This window comes from Botrytis cinerea, chromosome 6, assembly GCF_000143535.2.
Source record: "Botrytis cinerea B05.10 chromosome 6, complete sequence".
Lineage (NCBI taxonomy): Eukaryota > Fungi > Ascomycota > Leotiomycetes > Helotiales > Sclerotiniaceae > Botrytis > Botrytis cinerea.
In genome coordinates this window covers 376,161-393,114 of record NC_037315.1, presented here as the reverse complement: position 1 = coordinate 393,114, position 16,954 = coordinate 376,161, and the positions used below count along the sequence as shown (strand labels likewise).

The 16,954-nt window shown below is 44.2% G+C and overlaps 4 protein-coding genes across 4 annotated transcripts; 2 read left to right on the top strand and 2 right to left on the bottom strand.

Moving 5' to 3' along the window:
• Positions 1-1,041: 1,041 nt before the first annotated feature.
• BCIN_06g01030 (hypothetical protein) lies at positions 1,042-4,068 on the bottom strand. The gene is made up of 2 exons (XM_001560197.2): positions 2,941-4,068; positions 1,042-2,893 (listed from the first exon to the last, which is right to left on the bottom strand). Exons 1-2 carry the CDS (start codon positions 3,877-3,879, stop codon positions 1,685-1,687), a joined length of 2,148 nt encoding a protein of 715 aa, XP_001560247.2. The 5' UTR covers positions 3,880-4,068; the 3' UTR covers positions 1,042-1,684.
• A 4,132-nt stretch (positions 4,069-8,200) lies between these two features.
• On the top strand, positions 8,201-11,156 carry Bcipi3. Its single transcript, XM_024693322.1, has 2 exons — positions 8,201-9,302; positions 9,442-11,156. The coding sequence occupies exons 1-2, from the start codon at positions 8,964-8,966 to the stop codon at positions 10,444-10,446; spliced, it is 1,344 nt and encodes a 447-aa protein (XP_024549108.1). The 5' UTR covers positions 8,201-8,963; the 3' UTR covers positions 10,447-11,156.
• A 33-nt stretch (positions 11,157-11,189) lies between these two features.
• BCIN_06g01010 (hypothetical protein) lies at positions 11,190-13,900 on the top strand. The gene has a single exon (XM_001560191.2). The coding sequence runs from the start codon at positions 11,229-11,231 to the stop codon at positions 13,425-13,427; it is 2,199 nt and encodes a 732-aa protein (XP_001560241.2). The 5' UTR covers positions 11,190-11,228; the 3' UTR covers positions 13,428-13,900.
• A 552-nt stretch (positions 13,901-14,452) lies between these two features.
• On the bottom strand, positions 14,453-16,063 carry BCIN_06g01000 (hypothetical protein). The gene is made up of 2 exons (XM_024693321.1): positions 15,218-16,063; positions 14,453-15,161 (listed from the first exon to the last, which is right to left on the bottom strand). Exons 1-2 carry the CDS (start codon positions 15,495-15,497, stop codon positions 14,704-14,706), a joined length of 738 nt encoding a protein of 245 aa, XP_024549107.1. The 5' UTR covers positions 15,498-16,063; the 3' UTR covers positions 14,453-14,703.
• Between the last annotated feature and the right edge of the window lie 891 nt (positions 16,064-16,954).

The following is a 16,954-nucleotide window of genomic DNA, read 5'->3' as shown; positions in this document are numbered from 1 at the left end:
GTCATATATTTACATATATATATATATTTATTTATCTACGTATCTATCTATTAATCAGCCCATCAAACCAACAAACTAAACTTAATCTACAAAACTCGAAATGATCAAATATATATCTTGTCTACTCACTCACTCTCACCACCTGTCCCTATTCCTCCCTACAAATTTCCCAACTCCCAAATCCCAACTCTCTCACCAAGACAGCGCAACACAACGCAATACAACATCACATATCCAATCTCACATCTAATATTAACATCCACTACATCCCACCTCCCTCCTACCCAATGTCTCTCATCCCATCTCCTCTCTTACCCTTCATCCTCATCTAACCCCTCAACTTCTTACACAATTAATTAACAAACCTTATATACAACCTTAACCCTACCCAACCTCAACCCTATCCAACCTCAACCCCTATCTATTCAACCTTAAGCCCCCCTTACACAAACTTATATATATACAACCTTAACCCCTACCTATAAAACTTTAAATTTCACATAATCCTATATTTACATATAATTCTATACAAACCAACTAACCAAGTAACCAAAGTAGCTTATAACTCGCATCATATCACATCATATCATATCAAATCAGACCATATCAAATCAAACCATATCAAATCAGACCATATCAAATCAAACCATATCAAATCAAACCATATCAAATCAAACCATATCAAATCAGACCATATCAAATCAAACCAAATCATTTCACATAACTTTACTTCAACTCATCCATCCACCGATCCAACCTCAAGTCCAGCCCCGAATTCTCCAACTTCACATCCTCGAATTGTAGGAATCAATATACAAGAGCACAAGAGTAGTTGGTTAGTTAGTTGAATTATTGATTTGTTTATTTATATATTTATTTATTTGTTTGAGTGTAGATGTAGATGTAGATGTAGATGGATTATATAGATGAATGAAATTTAGTGAGATTTAGTAGGGTGTATTGAGATATGATATAATATAGTTTAAGAGAGATACAAGATTTAAGAGAGAGAAATAAGATAAATTTATAAAAGTAGAGAGATGTGAGTTTAAGAGAGATATATTTATAAAGATATAAAGGTAGAGGTGAATAAATATAAATAAATTAAATACAAGAATCCCCAATTAAAAGTAAGTAAGTATCTACTCATCCCATCTTATCCCATCCCATCCCATCCCAAGCATCAAAAATCATACAAACATAGATATGATAGGTCCTCATACTCCCCGCTAAAAAGTCCAATTGTCATTCCGGTTTCCTAACCCCAAACACCTTGCTTGCTAAGTGACATTTAAAAAGACGATGGATATAATATAAAAAAAAAAGAAAAAGGAAAAAGAAAAGGAAAGAAAAGAATACAGAAGAGCAAAAACAAGAACAATTAAGAAGATGATGACGATAAATGAATGGCCTGGCCTAGATATCTTATCCTATCCTATCCTGTTCCTTTCCTTACTACCATGATATTTCAGAGATATATCATTATATACCATAAATCCTATCCTAGCCTTTCCTATCCCTTGGATATCAATCCCTAGCCCCTTCCCTTCCCTTCCCATTGCATTGCATTGCATTCCATGCCATCCCTTCCGGGAAACGATAAAAGAGAAAAAAAAAAAAGAGTAAACTATACAAAAGAAATAAACCAAGAGATACCATCCAAGAAAACATCACACAGAATCTTCTAAATTCCCTCACATCCCCTCACAACCTCAACCAAGCTTCTCAAAACCCATCCTTCCACTTCCTTTCCATTTCCATCCACATCCACACTTCCCTGCATACCCTTCAACAATTTGCCAATGCAAGTCTTCAGATTTAATTCAATCTTTTTGTTTTGCGATGCGGCCGCTCCTCCTCCCAGAGTCCCATTGCGACGAATGGATGTTGACGATGAGAGACCGAGAGTGGAGGCTGCTTTGGCAGGAATACCAACGAGGGAAGTGTTGTTGTATGTGTAAGATGAGAAGGTAGTATTGTGGAAGGAAGATTTGCGGAGACTGTGGGAAGCGGAGTGAGAATGCTTGATAGTGGGGGTGCGGGTGAGAGGAGTACTAGATGGAGGGGTAGAAGAGGGAAGCGATTGTAGGAAAATATAAGCGAGGATATGGGCGTAGAGAGCGGAGCGGAGGAAATCGGAAGAAACCGGGAAGATAGCGTGGAGAGGTTGGAGATTGGCGGCTGCGAGCTGGTAGGCGAAGGTGGGGAGAATGGGGGAGGGACCTGCGCTGGTGGTGTCGGGTGCGAGGGAGGAAAAGGTGAAATCGGGACTGAAGGGAGGAGTGACGGGTGGCGTAGTAGGAATAGAAAAGTTGAATGATTTGGTTTCGGTTGGGGAAAGACAGATTGTTTGAGGACGATTGCGACGGTTGAGACCTTTGTGGTGGGGTGGTTTAAGTGTTGTGGTTGATGGTGCTGGTGGAGCTGGTGGTTGTTTTGATCGTTGAAATGATTTGAAAGAGACTGTTGATGTAGCTTTAAGGTGTGAACGAATGGATGATATGCATGGAGTATCAGCTAATAACATTTTTGTAGGAAAATTCGAAGTGCATTCTTCGATTGCGGCTACGATATCAAGTATCGTATCTGGAGAAGCTGGTGTTGGGGAAAGATCGGCTGGAGAACGAGAGATTTTTCGTTGACTAAAGTTAGAAAATTTGTGTGCTTCTGGTTCGTCGGGTGAAGTTGGAGGACTGGACATGGCCAGATCCTCCATTGGGGATGTCTCGATTGGAGAACGCGAGGTTAATCTTCGAAGAGCAGATGAGTCGGAATGTTTTAAAATTTCAACGGGTAATGATCGCTCAGGAATAGTAATAGACAAGCTCTGAGTTTTTTTATGATTCACGTGAATAACTTGTGCTTTAGCTGGTGCAAGAGCTGTTGCGCATGCCTAGAAAATATTAGCATTTGTCCCGTTGATTGAAACGAATAACTTACAAAAAAGTCATCAGATTCGTCATCTGAACTCTCACACATGCTACTCTCACTGTCGTCGAGCCATTCTTCAATATCCAAAGTCGACAATCTAGGAGTGACTCGGCGTTGAGTTTTCGAACCAGCAAACCATGAAGATTCGGATTGTTCACCCTCCTCGCCTTCTCCCACTTCTTCATTTTCTTCGCCCATACATTTGAAAGACAACTCGGAATCTGCTTGATGACGTCTTCTGGGGGAGAGAGGTGACAATGTCGCACTTTGTGTTTCATGTGTGTCATGATTTGAGTCATCCCAACCGCATCCTTTGCTCGAACTCGAATCACTCAGTCCCTCATACGCATCGATGATACAAGATGTAGTGCACTCAATCTCATCCCACTTAGTACAGCTCTCTTGATAGAGAGGACTTCCGATCAAAGGCGATCCATCTGTTGAAATAATGGGAGTGTCTCGATATTTCTCGGGTCGGATGGCTAAGAGCGATGTACCGTGCAATCTTCGTTGCGACATGTTTCCCAAATCCGATAAATCTCCCAAACGTTCTAGTTGACCGAAAGTCGACCTCTTACATGATGTGGATGTGGAGTGCGAGTCTGAATCTTCCGAATCTTCTGAAAGTGGTGGAGTCGCCAGTCGGAGGGGTAAAAGTCGCTTCATCCCAGACACGGCTCTCTTGGATGTGTGTGCAGATGACGGTCTCAACATAGCCGAAGTGGCATTGGCTTGCTTGAACATGGTGGTGTGCAAACTCGGTAGAGAAGCTCTCGTAGAAAGTGTTCGTGATTCCGTATATTCATTTTCATGGTGAACGAAGGGTGGGTTGGAGGGAGCTTGATATGTTCTGCGCACGCCATGTACCGTTGGCACGATGGAGGAGGCAGATTTCTGATACGTATGGGACTGTCTTTGACTGATGTTCTGAGCGGTTGATGAACCCATGGTGCTGTTTTAAAAGGAGCGACTATGATTGGAGTATGTATCACTCAATCAATAAAAAAGGTCTAAGGAGTGTGAGCTGGATGTGTAAAAGTGTAGATTAAAAGATGATGCAGAAAAACGATATCATATTATAGTCCAGCAGTAATGCGATGAGATGATGGAAGTGGTTTATATGATCTTCCCTTCCCCGGGGTAGAAATCATCGAAAAACAAAGCAAGGTATATTATGTGGAACCTTATGACCTCCCCCTTGGGATGATTTGGTACAAGGGATTGAAGATCATGGATTTCATGGGTTTCATGGGTTTCCAAGATTTCATGGATCTCATGCATCTTTTTTGGAATTCCCTGTCCGAAGTAGATGATTTTTTTGACATGCCGTGCATTGGGATGTATGTAAGTAAGTCAGTATGGGAGGATGTGGGTATGTGGGTATGTATGTATACCGAGTAACCACTTGGAGCCCGAGAATGAGGTAAAGTATGGCAAAAGTAAAACAAATACGACTTTGTTTCTTTTTCTCCATTTGCCATCTGTCGAATACAATAAATAGGTATTAAATGGGTAGTGACGGAGTGATAAATAAATAATGACTAGATGATAAATGGGTTAATGGGCTTGCTATTAGTATTTACTAGATAGTTATTCGCTAGATAGTATTCGCTACTTGCTACCTGCTACTGACTATTTCCTACTTACCACTACTTCCGTCTAAATTTCTACCTACCCAGCCGTCGAGCCATCAGAATCACAACATCCCATCCAAATTCGTGGTCTGTGTTATGTACTGGGGTAAAAGTGGAATCATCGAGTTATAAATGACCCGGCGATGACTCTCTACTCTCTTACTACTTCGACTTTCTAGGCGTCATTGTTTTTTATAGACCAGGGGGGACGGAAGGAAGAAGGGGTAGAGAATGCAGACAAGGTTAAATAAATCTCAAGGGTTAAATCTCGAGGGTAAATCTCCAGGGTAAATCTCCAGGGTAAGCAAAGCTCTAGGGTAAAGCTGTGGGAACGAATTGATCGTGTGCTAATGCTGGTGATAATCTTACCAGAGCTAAAGAAAGACCCGGTAGTTGAGACACAAATAACTTAGAGCCAATTAGGCAGAAGATAACGAACGAGAATGAGTTCCCAGCTTGCGTCAGAAGTATATATTTATGTTTGCTTTTGCTTTGGGGCGCCTGTACTCGAGATATTGTAGATCTCTTCATGTGGCCTTGCATAAGGGTTGAGTGCATGATTGAATATGGGTACCTGAGTATAAGGCGAATGTGAAGAGGGGTAGCACAGAATTGCGATTGGGTGATGGAAATTGAAAGGGGAGATCATACTTCCTTTTTCCATCTACTGCACATGCACTGCTGCGTACACGTTGAATGAAGATGGAGATGAAGATGCAGATGCAGATGAATATGGGGGCAAGCCCCCAAACCCCCGTCCTCGCTGCGCTCGAGAATATGGGAAAGTTTATGTTTATCAAGATCGATGAGATGAGCTTGAGAGTAACGAACTATGGGGGTTCGGGGACTCGGCCTCGTAGTCCGTCGTATCTTACTGTGATTGAGGTTGTGAATATGAATTGTTCGAATAAGCTTTTGCTTAGTAGAAACTAAGTTTAGTTAATGAAGGTTGTTTGTGCTCTCTACATACGCACAGAACATTCATTCTGTGAGCCTCTCCCTTCCCCTACCCATGATCCTGTACGTGGTGTATGTTCGACAGGGCCACTTTGTTTGAAGCTCTTTTCGATCTGGGGGATTCAGATGGCTTCGATGAGATTGGGTCGTGATGGGATTACTGATGTTTCATGGATAATATGCACAAGACGTATATGACTGGCCATGGGTGACAATAATGAGAAGAAGTATTTTGGAAGAAATGAGTGGAGAATCGTACCCAGGTAGATGCTCACTGCTCACTGCTCACTGCTCACTGTCCACTGCCACTGCCACTGCCCAGGTAATTTGTTTGAGTGGATGCATTACGCTTTTCCAGCTGGTCATGTGTAACAAACGGATTTGCTACCACTTGCTTGGGCCAGTATAGGACGCTGGCCACCCATCAAAAAAGGTTCAGCCTCACTAGTTTGTTCGTTTGTTCATCGGTTCACTCTAGTCATTACATTCCATCACGTACCTAGTGGGGATCCAATCACATATTCATCATATTCATCACGTACTAGCTGCTAGCTGCTGGATAGCTGCTGGATAGCTACTGCTCCGTAAATACCAGCTACCAGCTGCTAGACATTGCATTGATCAACAAAAGCCCCGTTCGTTTGACTTTTATAGCTCATTTAATCCTCACGCCCTGCTGTGCTACAATAGCCCTGTGGAAAAAGGTAAAGCCCGAAGCCGAAAGTGTAATGGATCCCCGACGGTGATGCTATTGGTCAATGACGCGAAAAGCAAAGGACGAGAGGACTAGGGATGCTCAATTAGTCCTCAATTAGTTCCTAATTTTACACCCAAGCTGTAGCTTTTGGTGGGTAGGTACAAGGAATGCAAACTCAATTCGCTTCTGTTGCCCTATTCAATATAGCTGCGCCCTCTTGGTGCCGTGGAGCTGGGTGACTGGGTCCAACCGTCAACTTACTTTCCTGGATTTCACCGTCTCTCACTGTACTTTCCTCTACTAGGCAGTTAAAGTTGTCCGATGTACGAAAGCGAAAAGGATCTGGAGAAAGAAGCAAGTCTCTAGTCTGCTTTAGTCAATAATGAACGAATCGTGACAAGGGCATGAATAAATTAATGAATGTATAAATGGAATTAATGAGAGGATCTTAATCCCAATTTCTTCTTATTCTGAAAGAAGAAACGCCAATAATGAATCGAATGAATCGAATAACCCTTGACTTTTCCTCCAACTCGAATAATTCATCAATGAGATATCAAGATAGATTCGACCATGTTGAGAACAATGGACCAAGCAACCAAGCAACCATTCAGCTAAGCTTTCGGTACCTGAAGAACACAAATCGTCCCAAAAGGGCGAGAATTGGAAAAAAGGGGAAAGGAAAAAGGAAAAAGGAAATAGAAAAAGGGAAAAGGCAATTCCGAGATCAGGAAACGAAGAATGTCTCGATTCGGTAGCTAGACACTGATGAACTCCTCCATGTTTGGTGTTTAGTGCTATCAGCGTACAGATGATATTTTGATCTCAGCTTTTTGAATCGTTTTGCATCATACTGGTTTGCTTGTTTGTCTGCTTGCTTGTTTGTCTGCTTGTTTGCCTGCTTGCTTGCCTGCTTCATTAGTCGACGGCCATGATCCATCGTGCCATCATAGACTCATCACCTGCTAAGCTCCTAGAAGAGTAGTGTAATCGAGTTGAGTAACAAGGTCCATGAGACCCATGAGACCCATGAGACCCATGAGATCCATAAGTTTCTCTGGGAGCAATAATTGACAGATCGTTTGACAGATCCAGACTAAGAGGTAAGACATCCAGGATGCGAAGAGGGTGCTCATGCCTTAACCAATTGTTCGGAAATGCCCTTCTTCCGTATTCGTGGCGTTACTTTTGGACTCTAATAACGATATCCGCCTCTCCCACTCACCCCCCACCGAGCATGGACGATGGATGGATGGATGTTGATCGTTTTCCCAGAATCTGGTTGAAGTCTGGCTGAGAGTGCTGGCGCCTCCAAGAGTCCATGGTTGCATAGGAAAGGAATATCCAGGGCGTCCAGGGCGCCGTCCAGGGGTATAAATGGGCCACGCATTCAATGGAGTAGTTTCGGGGGCACGTCAATGGAGCCAATGGAGTCCAATGCAGTCCAATGGAGTTCATTAAGATTGTCATTCTACCAGATAAAGTCACGATACGCGAAGAGAAATGGCGAATAGATCCATCCATGCCATCCTTCATCCTATTGATGATTGATCCCACGGTTCTGGTTCTGTTGCCTCCGATCTACTTCTCCTTCTCTGCTTCCTCCACCGTCAGCCTCGACGCGCATCATTCCATCCACACACCAGGGCCTTGTCGAAGACCATGCCGTGCCATGCCGTATCTGCCACACCATACCATACCCAATACCATGCCCAATACTTGACCACCCCTCCCCATACACCGATTGAATCATGATCGTCCCCCATCCCCATGTGAACCAATTAGTTGGGAATTCGGCATCGGAACTGGCGTCGACGTAGATATGGATTCGATGTTGGTTTGATATCCAAGCAGCATCAGCATAGGCCTTGTTGCCATATGCACCGTCATCAACAATAGAATGAAATCCCGACCAAAAACGAAAGAAATCTTGGCTCTCCTCCTTTCCTCCCCTCCCCTCCCCTCCCCCATTCCCTAGCTGGTTCCCGAGTCTATTTTAAGAATCATCAAGTTCTGCAGCCTCTTTTCCCCCTTCAGCAGCTTTCTGCAGCCTCCTGCAGCCTCCTGCAGCCTTCTCACGCGTTTCTCGCTTCTGATTGGCTCACCACGCATTTACCCCAGAAACATCAAATTTCATCTTCATTATGCAAATTTTCATGTTCATGCCATTCGCACGCAACATTGTAAAACATCTACAACGCCATCACAGATCAAACGCGGTTCAATCCGTCCCATCTCGTCCCATCTCGTCCCTGGTCGATTGGTTGATCAATTGCAAGGCTGCCAGCACGGGAAAAACAAACATTTACACATTTTGGCGCCCGTTCCGTTGAACTATACTAGTTGGCTGGCGACTGGTCACTGACTGGCAACTGGATACACGCAACTGGATACTGGCAACTGGCAACTGGCAATTCGCAATTCGCAATTCGCAATTCGCAATCCGCAATCCGCAGTTGTCACTGGCTACTGACGACTGGCCCTGAATCTCACCCACAAGGCGTCGTCGAAAAGAATCCGACAGGTCAATCTATTTGAATCTCCCCAGGTCATCTTAAAACACGACGAATCTACGAGGACATACCCACAATTACCGGTGTCTCCGATAAGAATCGAAACACAAAATAAAATATCCATTGCACAATATCGAACGCTCAATCTCAATCTCAATCAGCCAATTCTTCCGTCCATCAGTCAATCAATCGATCGACCAGTCAAGGAGAAGCATACATTCATCGGCAACCATGTTATCCGAACAATTCATCTCATCCATTCGAGCACAGCCAAGAACGGCGAATACTGCCATCGCCAAAGACATCGGGATTTACATTCACACATTACATCCTTCCCCGAAAATCGAATCAAATTTCAAGAAAAGTTCGACCGCAGTCAATGCCCTCGCGGCAAATTCAACCCATATTTTCGCGGCACAAGCTGATAAGGCGGTTGTCCATGTTTATTCAAGGGAGCGTGGAAATCAAGAAGCTTTAATTTCTTTTCCAGAAAGGTTACACACTTTAACTTTGGTCGGCGATGATCTTTTAGTACTGGGCACAGCCGAGGGGCGGGTCATACTGTGGGAGGTGAGTTTTCGCCCGTTCTATTATCTGCAGCTTACGTCGTGTTGTGCCGTTTGGTATTGCTACCTCGTGCGTGGCTACACTGATGGCGACACGATGGCGAATGCATGGAGTCATTTGTGTTAATTCTTTCGGGGTCTAGGTCTGTACAGGTAGACAAGTCTCAACATCAGCTGCACATCTACAACCGGTTTCATGTATGGCCTCATCTTCAACAAATATCATTACTGGCTCCGAAGACTCAAATCTCCACGTGTGGTCGATTCCACAACTTTTGTCATTACATACAAATACGAATGAACCGCATGAGCCAATTCGAACCTTGTCAAACCACCGAGCCGCCATAACTTCCGTCGTCATGGGTCACAGTTCCAGCACATCAAATATATGCATATCTGCGAGCAAGGACAATTCAATTATTGTTTGGAATTACCACACGGGTGATCTTCTAAGAACATTCTTACTTCCATCAACTCCATTATGCATGGCACTGGACCCATGCGACAGAGCTGTTTATACGGGTTTCGAAGACGGTTCATTACAAATGATTGAACTCATGCAGCCAGACTCAGCGATCAATCCATTGTATGATACCCGACTGCAAAATACCCCAGTTCAAGTTAACTCGCCGGTGTGGTCCCCACCAACAGAGAATCTTGGTGCTGTGCACTGTTTAGGGCTGAGTTATGATGGAACAAGTTTGTTTTCGGGACATTCTTCTGGAAAGATTTCACACTGGGATACTGGAAGACGTGCTTTCTTGGTAGAACTCTCGGATTTGAATGCTCCCGTAACAAACCTTGTTATGCAATCTCCTTTCCCAAAGACACCAACGACAAAATCAATAAACGTAGTTAAGCCTAAATTGGCCGAGGGTAATTATGCATTCACAGCCCAATTGAATGGTACCAAGAAATCAACGACATTTGATCAAGCCATGGAGTATCAAGGATTTCCTAAAGGTATGCTAGAGAAAGCATTACTTGATTTTGCTCAACCTCAAATGACAGCTACATCTTCGTCCTCCAGCGAGGAAGAAAAGTTACAAAAAGAAAATGCGGAATTATGGAAGGTTATCAATGAGCAACGTGCTCTTCAGAAGAAAACCTTTGAGAAGTATTCCGAATTAAAAACTGGTGGTGTTTGAGCTATGAATCTTGATTGTTTCAAAGTTCATTACTTTCAGTGGTTTGAAGTCCGTGTTGTTGTTACAAGCTTTTAGTATCCACTGACCTCGAACTCACCGCGTCAGCTTATTGGTATAATGAATTGTCGATACAAGAAGAGAATCCACTATCTCATCAATTCATTTCATCTCTGGTAATAATCATTTCGCAAGCTCTTCCTTTGATCATTCTTAGATCCGTGCAGGTCAATGGTTTGATCTTGACCACCAAGATATCCTCATCAGCCTCATCCAAGACCTTGGATCTCTTGGTTGTCAAGGGACTTGGTGCATTGCACGTGTAAGACATGGTTTTCACGAGAAGGTTGGAAACCATTTTTGTATGGACTTCTATCAAATGTCTGCCAATCTCGAAAGTCTAAGCTTTTGCTTGTCTTTTGATTGGTCTTGAGCTTCCTGTTCAAAACTTCCAATCCATATTTTATGGTCAAAAGGGTCACCTCATATCCGTGGAAGCCTTATATGATGTGGATAAGGCATATAGTGCGCAAGAGCTTAATCACTTGGTTTGTATCTATAATAAGAAAAATGCACTTCCGATTTCATTATCGAATTCATCCATAGTTTCAGTATCCAAAATTTTAGCCAATGCAAACACTAGCTTGTCGCTATTTTCCCAAACCAATGAATGTACCGTGGTGATACTTGTGAATGAAATTCCTTTCGTCTTATTTTTGAATCTTGTTTTCTTTTTTTTTTTTTTTGGTAGTCAGATGCTCCGGGTTTAGCATCCAAGGGAAGTAATGAGGTTTCATTTTGGGATTGGGATGAGTGTTTTCGCTACCCTGGTGGTAGCGATTTGTGCATCGCCGGTTTCGTCGGAGGGAACGATAACGTTGGTCGGAGGTGAGGTTAGGAAGGGGAATGGGGAGGGGATGACTTCGTATGGACCGCGGGGGAGGAGTATTGGAGGGGTTGAAGGGAGGCCTTTGGATGGGGTGGATGGTGAAAGGGGAGAGGAAAGGAAGGTGAAAGCTAAAAGAAGGGAAGAAAAACCGCATGTGGTACATGAAAAAAGATCCTCCCCGCCTCACAAATGGAAAAGATCCGCTCGTCTCCATCCTCAAGCCGTTTTCCCCGTCCGCATAGGTCTCACGCAACAGAACCTCCACCGCGCCGAGGAATTCTTAAATCAAGTCTCGCATCCCGAATCCCCGCTCTACGGTCAACATTGGAGCGCGTCCAAAATCGCAGATATGTTTGCTCCGTCCCAGGAAACAGTGGATGTTGTGCGGGCGTGGCTACATGACTCGGGGATTGCACCGGAGAGGGTGAGGGTTAGTAAAGGGGGGGCGTGGATTAGTTTTAATGCGACGACGGAGGAGGCGGAGGGCTTGTTGAGGACGAGGTATTTTGTGTGGGAACATGAGGAGGGTGCCAGGCATGTTGCGTGTGGAGAGTATAGTGTGCCAAGTGGGGTGAGCGCGCATGTGGATTTTGTGACGCCTGGAGTAGGGTTTGATGGGAGGGTTGGGGGAGGAGGCGGGAGGAGTCAGGTGAAGCAGGAGAGGGATTTGCCGGAGCCGTTGAAAGTGTTGAATAGGAGGGCGGAGGAGGTAAGGAGGAGAAAGAGAGATGGGATGGGTGTTGGGAGTACGAACCCCGTGGGAAAAATGGGAAGTCCCGAAGATGCGTCGAATCCCAAACAAGGTGCCGATGTCAAGAATGCTCTCATGACGCTCGAAAATTGCGATACCATGATCACGACTGCGTGTCTTCAAGCCCTTTACAATTTCCCTCCGGGTTCGAAATCCGCGACCAATAATACCATGGGTGTGGTCGAGTATACCCCGCAGGCTTTTCTCCAGACAGATTTAAATATGTGGTTCGAACAATTCTCGCCCAATCAAGCGAATAAAGTACCAATTGTCGATCTAATCGACGGAGCCGTCGTACAACAAACCAACCAATCATTCGCCTTCAACGGAGAAAGCGCCCTCGATCTCGAATTCGCCATGGCGCTCATCAACCCACAACAAGTCACCGTCTTCCAAGTCGGCGATCTGGTCGAGGGAGGAAGCTTCAACAATTTCCTCGAAGCAATCGACGCCTCCTACTGCACGGCCGACGGCGGCGACTCCAAAGATCCCAACGTCGACGGCCAATATCCGGATCCCAAACCCGGCGGCTTTCCCGGCGAACTCCAATGCGGACGCTATCAAAGCACAAAAGTTATCTCGACCTCGTATTCCGCCAACGAAGCTGATCTCGGCGCGAAATACGAAATGCGTCAGTGTAACGAATACATGAAGTTAGGGCTCCAGGGCGTCTCGGTCCTGTACTCCTCGGGCGATTTCGGCGTTGCCGGAAATGGGGGGCAGTGTATTGATTCCAAAACGGGAGCGTATAATAATGGGTCTTCGGGCGTGTTCAATCCGAGTTTCCCAGGTACATGTCCGTATGTGACGAGTGTAGGCGCGACGCAGATTCTGAACGGGAGCACCGTGCATAGTCCCGAGAGCGCGGCGTCGAAGGTTATCTTCAGCGGTGGCGGATTCTCGAATGTTTTCCCGCTTCCGGACTATCAGAAAACGGCCATGGAGACGTATTATGCGCAGTCTCCGCCGGGATATGGGGCGGACCGATTCAATAATTCGAAATTGGTAAGAGGGTATCCCGATGTGAGTGCCAATGGAATCAATTATGTGACGGCGGTCAATGGACGCTTTTCGCTCGCGTTCGGAACGAGTGCCAGTTGTCCTGCGTTTGCGAGTATGCTGAATTTGGTCAATGAGGAGAGGATTGCCGTGGGGAAGAGTAGTGTCGGGTTTGTGAATCCGGTGCTGTATGCGAATCAGCCGGCCATGAATGATATTACGAATGGGAGGAATCCGGGGTGTGGAACGGATGGGTTTGAGGCGGTGAGTGGGTGGGATCCGGTGACGGGGTTGGGGACCCCGGATTATGCGAAGCTGTTGAAGGTTTTCATGGCGTTGCCGTAGGGGGTGATGTGGATGGGTGGAATTGAGTACGGGTATGTTGGGGTTGGTTTGGTCTGGTCTGATTCCGTTTGGGGGATTTGGGAGTCTTTATATTATGTTATTGTATTAGAGATACATATACTATGGAAGCTATGAATTAACGAATATTCTTTTCTACAGGAGTGTGGGGTCTTGTTCTGCGCTGGGAGGTCGTGGGCTGGATTGAGTATATTGAGATATTGGTGTTGGGGTTTCTAATTCTGGAGGAAAGGAGAGAATGAATGGATAGGAATGATAAAAAAAAAAAAAAAAAAGGATGGGCAGGAACGAGATGGAAAGAAGGCATTTACTTGAGAGGAAAATAAATGGGAAAGCGAGTACGTGAATCAGATGTGAATTTAAATACGAGCATCCAATGATTCTCTTTCATATATATCATGATCTTATTAATATTAGACAGTTAGTTAACCTATTGAGAAATCGAAAGTTGGACATCAGTGAATATTTACATGTTTGAAAAATCGGGATTCAAGTGGGATGTTCGGGGGTATGGATGTTGAGATTTCTATTGAGAAGGGGGGGGGGGGGGGGGGGGGGGGGGCAATCTGACCTGATTCTGAGGAGTGATGTTTGTGCAGGATGATGGGATGACTTGAGAAATGGGTGTGTGTGTGTGTGTGTGTTTCGTGAATATAAGACGGATATGGGTATGGATGAGGATTTCTTTTAAGATGTAGCGGGTTTGGGTGTTGGATTCTGTTCGCATATCTTGTCGGCTTAAGATTGAAATTGGGAGTGAACTTGGTTAATATCATTTCTGTTTGTGGGTTTGCTCACTGCTTTATGTTGAGAGAAATGTATTAAAGCATGTGGAGATAATGCTATTGCACTTTGCAAAGTCGAAGATTTTTGTCTTACTCGTGGAAATTTCATGGTATAATTGAAATCCAAAGATGATCCTTTCCACGAAAAAAAACTTGAGACACATTTATGAACTAGAAGAATTGCATGTGGTTTCAAGAAACACAAGGGCACACGGGAAGCAGTCGTCATTTTCCGCACACAAATCTGCTATTTTCATCTTCCATCGTGTGAATATATATGTAAATTTTTTCTCACACCTATTTTTGAAAACCCAACCTGCACTCTCACCAAGAAGTAAAAACAAGAAAAGAAGGATTTTCCCCAGCATCCAAGCACAACTTTCCGTCAATTCACCAGCTCGACGTTGTCTCCCCCCTCTCCCTCGCCTCCGCCCGCCCCACTGAACCCCACAACCGACCTCCAAACTAATACTCTAGTTCCCCACAGCACTGTTAACCGCATCCACGAATTGAGTCCACATCTTACTCTGACTCGTATATTCAACCGTCGTGATATACACCTCGGAAACTCCAGAGGCAACGATAGAGTTAACGGTATTATCCTGCTGAGATTGAGAACCGCTGAAATCGTAAATAATCACCGAACTTTGACCTTGTTGGGTGTCTGCGATTTTGTTCAACGAACCACCCTTTCGAGAAGTGAAGGCCGAATAGTCATCTTCAATCATAACAACTTTGTCGGCGATGGTGAAGAATTCTGAGTCGGCGATGGTACCAGGGTTGAAGGTGACAGTGAGGTTTAGAGCGTGGGCGTTGGATGCGATGTCCGTCATGTAGCCGGAAGAGGCGGATGTCCATTCGTTGACTGCGTCGTCGAAGAAGATTCCATCGATGGCGATGTTTGCTTTGGTGTAGGTAGACCAGTATTTATCTAATTCTTGGTTAGTATTTTCCTGGCTCATCTGTTTTTAGGAAAGTTTTACTCACAAGTCTCGACTTCTTGGTCAACTTCAGAAGTACTCTTGTCCATGAATCTGGTATCCACGTATCCCAAAAGCTTGACGTTGTCATACTTTGTCAAATTGGTGATACCAGAAATGTATTCATCTTCTGGGTATTCGTGGAGAACTCCTGGTCCAGAGTCTGGATTGACAATGATGGTGAATGGAAGGGATGGGTAAGTTGCAATGGCATTGGTGACCCAGGTCCAAGCACCTTTAGTAGGATAGAGGTAAAGAGGAATGAGAATAGAAGTAGCGAGAACCATTTTTGCAAGTTTGGAAGGAAGAAGTAAATTTGTGAATGAATGTATGAATGTATGTATTTACAATCAAAGAGTGTCCAGACTCTAGTAGGGATTGACAAAAGTTCGTAGAGATCGTAGAGATCGAAAAGATCGAGAGGATTGAATATAGAAGTAGAGAGCGACTAGAATAGGAAGAAAGAAAGACTATCGTCAGAAAAGATGATATGCTACAAAATTTGAAGGAAAGTAGTCTTAATATATATGATGTGAATTTAATGTAGATACCCGAATCGAGAAGCTGTGGGCCATGCTGATCTCCTTAAATTTATATCACCCGCATCTTTCGAACGCGGGGAGAGTGGAACTGGGCTGATTTGAGATTGATTAAATTGGCCCTCTAGGCAGGCAATCCCAAGAAAAAAACAAAATCTCCTTACAAACGCGCGGAAACGATTTATTCGTAGGGGATATTGATGTTTAGCCGCCCCCAGTAGGACCCTATTCATATCACATCCTTGGCTGTGGGTCGAAAGGATCTGATTCTAAGCTTCGAATTCGCCGATTCAAGAACTTTAAAATTGAGGAGCAAATAGAGATCTGATAGGATTTTTGAGTGTAAACGTTTCAAGGGGGTACTTTTATATTTCAATGGTTGTGCAACCAAATTTAGTAATTCACGAACTCCAATCATATCATGATCCGGCTAAAAGTTTCTTGGCAAACAAAAGTGTCTCTTGTGCCCACCGCGTAACATAGTACGATTGACTAAGAAGTATTAAACAGAAGCCATTAATTGGTTATTGGCGAAGGATTTTGTTCGCGATGAAACAAACCATTCTATGCATGGCGCTTTCTAGATGGGATGATATAAAGTTTTCAACCATCTAGATCGTGTAATCCTGTAGTGCCCGTCGGGAGAATAAGTAATTGATGCAGGGGCAATTGAAAGGAATTCTAAGGATACCTTGAAAGCAACCATACATTGGACGAAAGTCTTGAAGAGTAATTGACATCAAACGAATTTCGGTGACCCCTTTTCAATCCGACAAATGATGCAATAGTTAATTCGATTTCGTGCCCAAGCTTATAGTATATGTATGTTCTTATCCATATTGTACTGCGTAATTCGTGTGACTTGTTGGGAAACACTTAGAAGGTTCGATATCTTGATGACTTCTTGGATACTTTTGTCCCAACATTAATCGAGTATGTCAATTTCAGGAGTATAGAAGATTCTAGGGATAGAAAGTGTCATGACAAAAGCATATGAAATAAGCACAATAAACACGTGGGGCAGGATTACAACCCTGAAGCCATCACTCAGCTTCCCTTGCCCCATGTCAAGAGCAAGGAGAAGGACACCGCGGAGCGCCCGTTAGCCTCAGAAGGAACGAACCGGGCTCCGGGAAACCAACACTCCAATCAAAGCCGATAGATAAAATGATGAGGTAAACTCGCATGAGTAAGAAAATCACGGC

Excerpts from the sequence above, each read along its gene's own strand:
- BCIN_06g01030 (XM_001560197.2), bottom strand. The coding sequence starts at position 3,879 with ATGGGTTCATCAACCGCTCAGAACATCAGTCAAAGACAGTCCCATACG. Across the intron at positions 2,894-2,940 it reads ACGAATCTGATGACTTTTTT|GCATGCGCAACAGCTCTTGC; the intron begins GTAAGTTATTCG and ends AATATTTTCTAG.
- Bcipi3 (XM_024693322.1), top strand. The coding sequence starts at position 8,964 with ATGTTATCCGAACAATTCATCTCATCCATTCGAGCACAGCCAAGAACG. Across the intron at positions 9,303-9,441 it reads GGCGGGTCATACTGTGGGAG|GTCTGTACAGGTAGACAAGT; the intron begins GTGAGTTTTCGC and ends TTCGGGGTCTAG.
- BCIN_06g01010 (XM_001560191.2), top strand. The coding sequence starts at position 11,229 with ATGAGGTTTCATTTTGGGATTGGGATGAGTGTTTTCGCTACCCTGGTG.
- BCIN_06g01000 (XM_024693321.1), bottom strand. The coding sequence starts at position 15,497 with ATGGTTCTCGCTACTTCTATTCTCATTCCTCTTTACCTCTATCCTACT. Across the intron at positions 15,162-15,217 it reads TGACCAAGAAGTCGAGACTT|ATAAATACTGGTCTACCTAC; the intron begins GTGAGTAAAACT and ends ACCAAGAATTAG.